Raw genomic sequence first — 10,479 nt, forward strand, 5'->3', positions numbered from 1 at the left:
GTTGATGTCACTGCGGCCTCCGCACTTCCCCATGAGCCTCAGGACTCAGGGGTGACAGTAGGGCCTGCATCCGCCTGCCCGCGGGCCGGGCGAGCTCCCTGCTGAGGGCGGCACTGGACGTGGGGCCACTTGTGGGTCTAGCTGGGAAACAGCTGAAGGAGTGAGAGGAAGTGGTGACGGAGGCCCCTTCGCTTCACCTGGAGCCAGGCTGCTCTTGGGAGGTCTCTGTTTCTGCAGCCTGGCATTCGAGACGGTCCTCCACGTCACTGCTCCGCTGTCCTCCCGGCTCGGCCTGGGTGTGGGGTGATCCCCTGGGGACGGCCCTTCCTGGCTCGCACTTGGGCTGTGAACCTGCTCACTTCCATCCCCCCACTCCAGGGTGTGTTCTGTGACCTGGCGCGAGGGTGGATGTCTCTGCTCCCTCACCTGAGGGGGGACAGAGAGTCACAGGGTGGCCGTGAGGGTGCAGCGAGGAGATCACAGGTCGACAGCATCACGCCCAGCGCTGGACCTGAGCTGTCAGCCCTCGCGCCTCTAGCCCCCTCCATGCCAGTGTCCACCAGCTGCCCTGCCTCGACTTCTTCACCCGCTTTGGTCCTTCCATGACACTAGAAATTGTCCCCTAAGGAAGGCTGTGTCGCACTGTAAAGGCAGGACAGGGCACAAGGGGTTTCCTGATCCCATGCAGACCGGGTAAAGGAGGAGTCAGAGTCCTCAGTAGTTTTGCAGGTTTTTTATTGGGGTTCACCAGGCATATGGCAGGCAAGGGTGCTGGGGGGCCGGGAGGCTGGCAGGCCTCGCATCCCCCAGCGAGTCTTCACTCTATCTGGGCTCTCTAGCGTTCGTTCTGCTGCTTCTTGGCTTCTCTTTCGGCTTCTCTTTTGGCTTCGGCTTCTACTGCTGCTGCTGGTGTCTCCGTGACGCCGCCCTTAAAAAGCACAGTCTTAGCCCAGGTGAATTCCATCTACCTATGCCCACACCCTACTCCAGGTGCCCGCCATCAGGCATGCATTCAGGACAAGGATCCATCATCTATCCTGATGGCGGGAGGGCAGAAAAGCCTGACATTTTCTTTACCCTACACGCACTAATTTCTGTGTCATTGTAGGGTAAGGTAAAAGGTATCAGACTTTTCTGCCCTCCCGCCATCAGGATAGATGCCGGAACCCCACGGTCCTGAATGCATGCCTGATGGCGGGCTCCTGGAGTAGGGTGTGGGCAGAGGTAGATGGGATTCGATTGGGCTTTTAAGGGCGGCGTCACGGGAACGCCAGCAGAAGCCGAGAGGGAAGCAGAGCCATGAGAAGAGCAGAGAGAATGTGAGAGAAGGTCGGAGAGCCCAGATAGAGTGGAGACTTGCTGGGGGCTGGGAGGCCTGCTAGCCTCCCGGCCCCCCAGCACTCCTGCCTGCCATATGCCTGGTGAACCCCAATAAAAGACCTGCAAAAGCCACGGAGGACTCTGATTCCTCCTTTACCCAGTCTGCATGGGATCAGAAAACCCGCACTGGGTCCATTCCCGCCTTAGTCATCTTTTCCTGTAACTAACCCTTTATTTCTACTTCACAATTGAAAACAGCCAGCGCTTCCTTGCTCACACTGGAAGATGAAGTGCTTGTTTTTGTGTTGTAAATGCCAGACACCAAAGTGAAGCCAAGTTAAGGCCCAAAGGGGATGGACTCCCACCAGAGCCTGTCCCGACAGCACCCCCCGGCACTCACACCCTGCTGGGTCCCCCCTACCTTCCCACCCCCCCATACACCCCTCCCTGCAACAGACCCTTCTGTCCTTCCACTGCAACATGCCTGTCTCTTATTAGCAATTATCTCACATCTAAAGGAATAAATGACAGGGAATAGATGACGGGAGAATCTTGATATATCCAAAAATCAACTTGGTTCTTTTGACAAATAACTTTCCGTTACAAACACACTCTTGGGCTTCTGAATTCCAGCATGTATGCAGAAAGATGGACTATTCTGTAAAATGCACCAGAATGAAGACTCTTACAACAGGTCTCCTAGCTATCTCATTCCACTTAGTTTTTGAATTATTTCCCCCAGTGTTACTCCTCGTTCTAAAAAGGTGGTTTTCGTGCTTAACGAGTGTGTCATTGTTTCACGCCCACATGTCAGCTTTCTCTGGTTGGGATCGCCCCTTAGATGTCTCCAAATCCCCGGAGCTGGTCATGGAGAGTTAACAGCATTGAAGGCCCATTTTATGGGGATGAAAGAAAGGTAGTGAGGCGGAGAGGGGGTATGTGTTCTCTGACAAGATTCATTCGTTTCAACATTATTTTTTCTGGTGCTCAAAGACATTTTGGACGAAACACAGAGACAGGCTGTCAGCTCGTGTTCAGTTACAAAATTTACAATCTATTTTAAAGGCGCAGAGGAATGTCCCATTTCTTAGTCTTCTGTCTCCCCCTAGTGGGAAATAAAATATACTTCACTCTGGAACGGTGGCCAGTGCCATTTGAATTTGTTCTTACTAAACCGTACAAAGACCAATTTGTCTCCTGTAAGATTTAAGCATGGTCTTTAAATAAGTAGATTTTTAGAGAAAAAATAGGTAATGAAATTAAAATAATATCATCCAGATTTTAGTTTGATGGTCTGAGTTATTTGGTTCATAACAATTCATCACTTTGTAGTCCTACAAATGACATTTTTTAAATTTGAATTTTTAAATTTAATTACTTAAAATCAATTTTATCTTTTGATGCTTGCTTTTAACATGTGTTCGGACTACAGCGGCCTAGTTAGAATTAGTCAAGGATGGATTATTCCTTCCTGGAGTCATTGTCTTTAGTCTTTAGCTCATTTGGGGTTCCTCTGGGGAAATGAGGGCAGTGACAAAGCATGCTGCCTGGTCCATGTGTCACGTGGGGACCTTTGGCAAAAGGTGATCTTGAAAAACACAAGGTATTACAAGGACCTGTTGAGTTGATCAGTTTTCTATTGAGTGGACCAATCATGGCATATATTGAAAGTGCCTTGTTGAATAAAGATCAGTTCCAAGCTTCCTTAAAATTACCATGGCTTCCTGTAGGGAAAATGGTTACTCAGGTTCTTTCAATTGCCCACCACCAGCCTCTATGGCCGCCACCTGAGGGCTTTCCTCCCAAGTTTCAGTGCCCACATGTGATAATGTGTTGCAAAAGTACTTGGAGTGCGAGCACGGGGCCCACACACCTATGATACAGACACCTGGGCCGAGGTGCAAGAGTTAAAGGGAAGAATTGCAGGGGCTGGGGGTTCAGTTGCTGCCTGCCTGCCTGCCTGCCTACCTGCCTGCCTACTGGTCTGACTGTGTCTGGTCCCCTGATTCAGCATTAAAGGCATGTTAGTTACTGAAGTCTCAAATCTCTTTCCATCTACCCAAATCAACAATGACCCGGCCCCTGGTGGTTACACAACACTTCCTGATCCTGAAACTTGAAAACATCTGTATAACAAAACCTGCAAGACCCTGTATGAACTGGGCCTCACACCAGCTATCCACAATGTCATTCTTCTGGCTCACTTTGCAACCACACCTGGGGCTCCATGAAACAGTGCCGTTAGCACGTTCTCATTCTGCTTATGTTGCACATTGTTCAATCTGGAATTCTCCCAAGCCTTCTGATGTCCCAAAGTTCCCACCTCTTCCTCAGATTTTCCTTTGTTGTCATTGGGTAATTGTGTAGCCAGTTACTTTGCCTGCCTCTCCTCTCTCTGCATGTGAGTTTTCGCTAGTTGGGTATGTGGCTTGCTCACCTGAATTCATAGGCCTTTTACAGGGAAGTGTAGTCTACAGTAAGCGCTCAATTAATTTTTTCTGGAGCATCAAATGTTGAATTATCCAAAAGTTCAATGAACATTTTTTTTTGTTTGTTTTCTCTTTCTCTCTTTAGCTGGGAAGTGATCAATTCCAAACCAGAGGAAAGACCCAGGCTCAGCCACTGTATTGCAGAATCATGGATGAATTTCAGTGTATTTCTCCAAGAAATGTCTCATTTTAAACAGCAGAGCCCCGGCAAGGCAAGTTTTCCAGTATAGGAGAATAATGACTGTTCTTTAAAATGTGCAATAAACTTGGAAACAAACAAATTTATCAAGATAATAAATGTTATCATAAAAGCACGTGTCATAGAAGCGAGTTTCAGAAAGAAATGCTTAGTGTGTTAGCCCTAGAAAATCTTCAGTCTCATATTTTGAAATTAGATGGTGTTCTATATTATCCTTTTTTTGTTTGTTTGTTTTGAAGATTATGTGGCCTTTTGTACTTTTGGTTTCTCTGTATTTCATGTCCTCTGACACTCAACGGCTGTAATTTTTCTTCTATTTTTTTCATATTTATCTTGCTCATTAACTAAAATGGATGGTGATTGGTCTTCTCAGCAAGGAGGCCAAGGAGGAAAAAATATTCTTAGAATTTCCATTTATAGTATTTATCCTGGTTTTGAAGTCACAGGGAGGTGACATGGACACATAATCCTTGAGGGCACTTTTAGATGTAGTTGAGCCTCTCAATCTGAAAATTAGAGATTTTATTTAAGAAAGAAAATCTTTGGCAGCATTTATGGAGTATTTAGTTGATGAGATGAAAACCCATGAAGAGTCACAGCAGGTATAGAGGCATTTTCTACTGTGACCTGGATAGCAGGGGTGAGCGCTGAGGCCTTAGCAGACTCTAATGCTGTCTACAGTGTCCACCTGCAGTTGGCAGGGAGGGCCCAGGAATACCCCTCTCCTTGTGCCATGTAAAGGAAAGCCCTAATTTCATGGTATTAAATAATAGAGCTATACTTGGGTACATAATGAGCATAGTAAAGTGGCAGTAGATGGATATTATTTTAATTACCGAAGATGGTTTTTAGAATAGATGTAGTGAATCCATATGGTGGGGCGGAAAGCTAACATTTTTCATGCCTATTTTACTGAAATGATCAAGCACTTCTTCAGAAAGTTTTAAAACTTAAAGCATCTGCTTTGGGTTCATTACCCCAAGTCAATTGAATGTACCTCAAGTCAATGAAATTAAGATGAAGCTACAAATTTAGTGGATAAGATGGAATTCTTTTGTAGAACTGAATTCTGGATATAGAAATGCTTTTACAAATTTATTTCTTCTTTCCACCTCATGGTGTTTCCACTTCCATTTTACTAGTAGAATTCCATACCTTCCTGTTTCAGAAATGACTGACCTTTGTTCTATGTGCTCATCTACTCTCCTCTTGTCCAGTTAAATAACCTTGTACCAAAGGACAAAAAGTCAAAGTTCATCTGAATTTCAGATCCTCTTACTATTGCTCTTAGTGATGTACCTCTTGCACATGTGTCTTTGAAATTCACTTAATAAATTTTCTTTCAGTTTAATACCAGAATTTAACGATAACATTTGTTTGTTTAATACCAGACTTTAAAGATAAATGATTTTTTGCTTTAATTTCAAGACAGTGTGGGAAATAAATGAAGGACTTAGGAGAGGAATTTTTCTGTCTTGAGATTTAAATGTCTTAAAGCAACCAAGATGTATGGGTCATAATTGACAGAAGAAAAATCACACCTCATTATTGAAACTTCATTTCATTTGCAGATGGTGACTCGGAAGTGGGGTCAGTTTGAGATATGGGTATAATTAGAAAGGAGGGTACTAATGGTTTGTAAATATATCCCAGCAGCTCATCAGTTCTTTTTATGTCTGTGCCTCTAATTTTGCTGTGTTGGTGTATTTCAGTGGGGCCTGTAGAAGTTAGAACTTGCAGATTGAGTTATCAGTTGTGTATTTTCAGTGAGTGATCTTCAGTAAAAGAAGTTTCTGTGGACCTATTACTCAGTTCTCTTGCTTGTGGCACTAACATGGCCACAGGCATGATTAATGGGAGAGTTGGTGCCAGAAGTTAGCTTCTGGAAACTGCAAATGATTGGTACTAAATGGTAGTGTGAACTAAGTCTGGTTGAGTACAGCCGTCTTTGTCAGACCTAAGTGTAAAAGAATAGTTTAGATTGTATATAGGCACTTTTTGTATGCACCTGTGCCCTTGTGTGTCCTGGTGTTACATAACTACAACATGTTATTTCTCTTTCTAGTTTTGTCTCCTGGTCTGCAGTGTGTGCACATTTTTCACCATTTTGGGAAGTTACATTCCTGGGGTTATACTCAGCTATCTTCTACGTAAGTAATGACATTGAACAACTAAGTAAAGGTTTTAATTCAGGACTATTTTATGGAAAGCATGTATCTTTATGTAAGTTTTTGAGATAAAAGGATGGAAGGGAGAAATTTGATATAATTGCTATCTTTGAAAATGGCTAAGTTGTGTGCGTGTGCTTGCATGTACAGGCAAGTAAGCGAATGTTTTTGCTACAGGGGAAAGAATAGAAATTTAGAACTTAATTCACAGAGGCATCTTCCTGAGGAAAAATACCTTCTACTTGTCAGTAAAAGAAATGAAATATTTTTGTGAACTATGAAGATGTAGCCTTTCCAAAGAAAGGTCGTCTTACCTGTATTCTCTTCTGTATTTTTCAGTACTGTGTGCATTTTTGTGTCCGCTCTTTAAGTGTAATGAAATTGGACAAAAGATATACAGCAAAATCAAGTCAGTTTTGTTGAAACTAGATTTTGGGATCGGAGATTATATTAATCAGAAGAAGCGTGCGCGATCTGGTAGGTAAATGTTTGGATTCTAGACTCCAATGCATGCAATATCAGCAGGTTACGTATTACGAAATCATTGTTACTACTTTTCAGGTGCTCTTAGCCTTTTACTAAATGTTATTACAGAAGACAATTCCCCCAAAGAACATAGCCTTTTTGTATTTAGATATTATTTTTCTTAAGCGTATAATAAATTGTGACATTTTAGTCCAAATTGTCAGTGAAGGGAGTAAAGGGTTCAACCTTTCTGTCTTTGCTAATTTGATTTATTTTTTAAAAATTGTTTTAAGAGGGGATTGAAGGAACAGCCATTGTGATTATTTTCCTTCTTTAGACTTGACCTTATTAGTGCTCAGACTCTAGCAAAGCTTCAGAATTGTGTGAATGCCTTATTAAAGCATAGCTTTTCTGGATCTACCGCAGCACTTTGGATTCTCTAGGTCGAGGGTAGGGCCCGATCATTTGCGTTTCTGAAAAAGTTCCCAGTTCTGTTGATGCTGCTGGTGTGAGGCCACACTGTCTGAACCGCTGCTCTTAGGGCTCTTTCCTTTGGAAATCAAATACCTGCAAATATGTGCGACTTGTTATGTGCAGGCATCTAACTATAGTATATGTAGGCAGTGAAGACTATGAGAAATCATGGGGTAGAGATGAAAGTACATCATGTCTAAATAGACCAGGAAACTGAAAGCTTCTAATTTTCTTTTCCTCCACAGAAGCAGATAAAGAAAAAAGCCACAAAGATGACAGTGAATTAGACTTTTCAGCTCTTTGTCCTAAGGTAGTTTTTGTTTTGTTTCCAATTTGTTCTGGTGTGTTTTGACTGTAAATTTATTTACATGCATGAAAATCATAGTTTTTCCCCAGTGGACATCTGTTGTGTATAAGTGATTTGAACAGTTTTGAAAAGAAAATATTCATCTTTTTCATTTTGACATTTTTGGTATTTGTATGAATTTTTCAAAAATGTTTCCTGCCGAAGTTTAAACAGTGCCTCTGACATTTACCTTAATACAGATCAGCCTCACTGTTGCTGCCAAGGAGCTGTCTGTGTCCGACACGGATGTATCCGAGGTCTCCTGGACTGACAACGGGACCTTCAACCTTTCAGAAGGATACACGCCACAGACAGACACTTCTGAGGGTAAGCGCCCATTTCTAGATGCTCTGTATATTTTATTCTGGTGAATGCATGCACGTATAATTAACTTTTGTCACCTGCTGCATGGGTCAACAAAACGTGGCATAGCTATACAATCATGCCTTGCTTATCAGTCAGATGAATTCTGAGAAGCATCATCAGACCATTTTATCATGGTGAGAATAACATGGTGTCCTTATACAGTCCTAGACGACACAGCCACTGCTCATAGGCTATCCCTAGGGACCCCTGTCATCTGCGGTTTGTCAAGACCATACAAAGGAATTTCACTGACTGTTTTATTGAAGTTCATTGGATACAAGTAGATTGGTGAGTGAAGGTGCTGGGGAACAGCAGTACAGGAGCTTAGCTTTTGCTGGTTACATTGGTCATGTCAGGTCTTTCAGTCACATACTGAAAACATGAGCAGATCATAATGGAGGGTTATGAGTACACTGTTTTACAAACAAGAACATGCTTTCTGTTTCTAGAGGAAGGAGGGAGGCTTGAAAGGAGATGGGTTTGGATATTGGGACACCTGAGTACAGTCTTGTGTTGGTCATTGGCTAACTGTGTGACCTTGAAGGAACTATGGACCTCACTTTCCTTATCTTTAAAGTGCGTTAGAAGACCATCACTGAGGCTTACTCAAACAACAACCCTCGCTTGGTTCTTCAGTTTCCAATCTCATTCATATAACAAACTCCATAAAAAACTCTAGGACAAGAGTTTGAAAAGGGTACAGTCCATTTCAGCTCTATTTATGGAGTAACACACTCCCACCTATGCTGAAGACTTTTCGTTAATAAGTTGAAGATTTCACATCACTGTTTCAAGAGTTTTCTTTGCCTATCAAAATTTCAGTCTGGTTTTAACTGTTCATCGAAAATATTTAGTATAACAACTGAACTGCTGACCTATTACTGAACATTTTTTCTCTGAAAAGTGAAACAATATTTCATTGTCTACAAACCCGACATTGCTTTCAGGTGCCCCAAATCTTCAAGTGTTTCTGTATATATTTGGACAAGAGTTTGAGGAAAAGGGTACAGTCCATTGCAGCTGTGTTTATGGACAGCCAAATGCATGAATGTTGGGTTGAACATGGAATGGGAGGAGTAGTAGCTTCTTATTTACTGCTTTAAACAAACAAGTCACAGCTACTCCATGGATGAAAAACACTAAAATCCAATCATACTTTCCACTGCTATCCCAGAACTGATGCGTACCTCCATTTGAAATATTTAATTTTGTGGTCATGCACATTTACATTGACTTAAGTTGATTGTCTCCCCAGCAGCAAGTGTTTGTTTAAGGTAAACATTTTATTTTATTATTATTTTTTTAATAATAATATCAGTATTTTTAATTTTTTTTAATAATAATATCAGTATTCTTTAAATTTTTTTAAAAATAATTTTATTTTTATATTCCCCATACAATTGCAACCCCCCCATTCTGACCCCAATCCCTCCCCTCCCGCCCACCACCCCCCAAAAAAGTGTCTCTGGTTCATAGTTTTTTGTTTTTTGATTTTCACTTTCTTATAGTTATTCATTTTCCTGGTCCCTTATTTAAGTTTTCTAGATTCCTGCTATGAGTGAGACCATCCGGTATTTTTCTTTTTCTTTTTGGCTTATTTCGCTGAGCATGCGCTGGAAGGGATCATGCTCAGCGAAATAAGGTAAACATTTTAATTAAAACCTCCGGCTAAAGCGAGAAATCTTGATTTTTTTTTTTTTTTTTGGTGGGACCCTCGCCGGAGGCCAGGGCACAACCGGCGCTGCAGAGGTTGCGGGCAGCCTCGCAGCCCAGCGCCCAACTACTGCGCCACCAGGGGAGGCCCGAGAAGGCTTGATCTTTAAGTAACAATATTAAATAAAAAACAACAACACTACTGAATTTAAAAAGAAAGCTGAAGATGTTGGTGGAGGGGGATTTGTATTTGTGTCCTGGTGGAGAGAGCCTCACCAGTTTGGGAGGGGTCTAATATATGGGTAAGTCGATTGAAGTTGACACAGAAGGCTCAAGAATGTCAAGGTTGTCCTTTACATTCAGATTCAAATCAGGTCTAGACCACTCTTTCATTTCAGCCTAATTAGGGAGCTTACACATGACCTTCTGTTGCACATTTCACAGATCTCGACCGACCTGGTGAGGAAGTTTTCTCTCAAGACCTTTCAGATCTTCCATCTCTAGAAAATGGCACAGGAACCAATGATGAAGATGAATTAAGCCTTGGCTTGCCCGCCACGCTCAAGCGAAAAAAGGAACAGCTGGAGAGCAGTGTCAGACCCGGCAAAGAAAGGCCGCAGGCTGCTGGTCTTACCCTTCCTCTGAGCAGTGACCAAGCAGCTCACTTGGTGAGCAGCCTGGCTGGGGAGGTGATCACGGCTGCAGTGGCGGCTGCTGTCAGAGACCAGTTAGAGGGTGTGCAGCCAATGCTTTCTCGCGCTGCCCCCAGTCCGGGAGAGGACACAGACACTGAAGAAGGTGATGACTTTGAACTACTTGACCAGTCAGAGCTTGACCAAATTGAGAGTGAATTGGGACTTTCAGCAGACCAGGAGGCGGAAGCACAGCAAAGTAAGAAGTCTTCAGGCTTCCTTTCAAATCTGTTGGGAGGCGGCCATTAGTCTGGGAGTTGACTTGTACAACAGAGCACAGATAAACTACCAAAAAATTTCAAACAAG

The 10,479-nt window shown here is 42.8% G+C and overlaps 1 protein-coding gene across 3 annotated transcripts in view; it reads left to right on the forward strand.

The window, feature by feature from the left end:
* Positions 1–10,479, forward strand: part of RETREG1 (reticulophagy regulator 1) — a 105,087-nt gene extending 94,608 nt beyond the window's left edge. For all 3 annotated transcript variants that reach the window (XM_037529499.2, XM_037529500.2, XM_037529502.2), the window contains 6 exons: positions 3,895–4,021; positions 6,074–6,158; positions 6,516–6,653; positions 7,361–7,425; positions 7,662–7,788; positions 9,925–10,479. In XM_037529499.2, coding sequence (XP_037385396.2) covers positions 3,895–4,021; positions 6,074–6,158; positions 6,516–6,653; positions 7,361–7,425; positions 7,662–7,788; positions 9,925–10,421 — 1,039 coding nt within the window. In that variant the 3' untranslated portion in view covers positions 10,422–10,479. The remainder of the gene's footprint in view (positions 1–3,894; positions 4,022–6,073; positions 6,159–6,515; positions 6,654–7,360; positions 7,426–7,661; positions 7,789–9,924) is intronic.

Source organism: Talpa occidentalis, unplaced genomic scaffold, assembly GCF_014898055.3.
Source record: "Talpa occidentalis isolate TD23 unplaced genomic scaffold, MPIMG_talOcc4v2.1 talOcc4.6, whole genome shotgun sequence".
In the NCBI taxonomy this organism is placed as follows: Eukaryota; Metazoa; Chordata; class Mammalia; order Eulipotyphla; family Talpidae; genus Talpa; species Talpa occidentalis.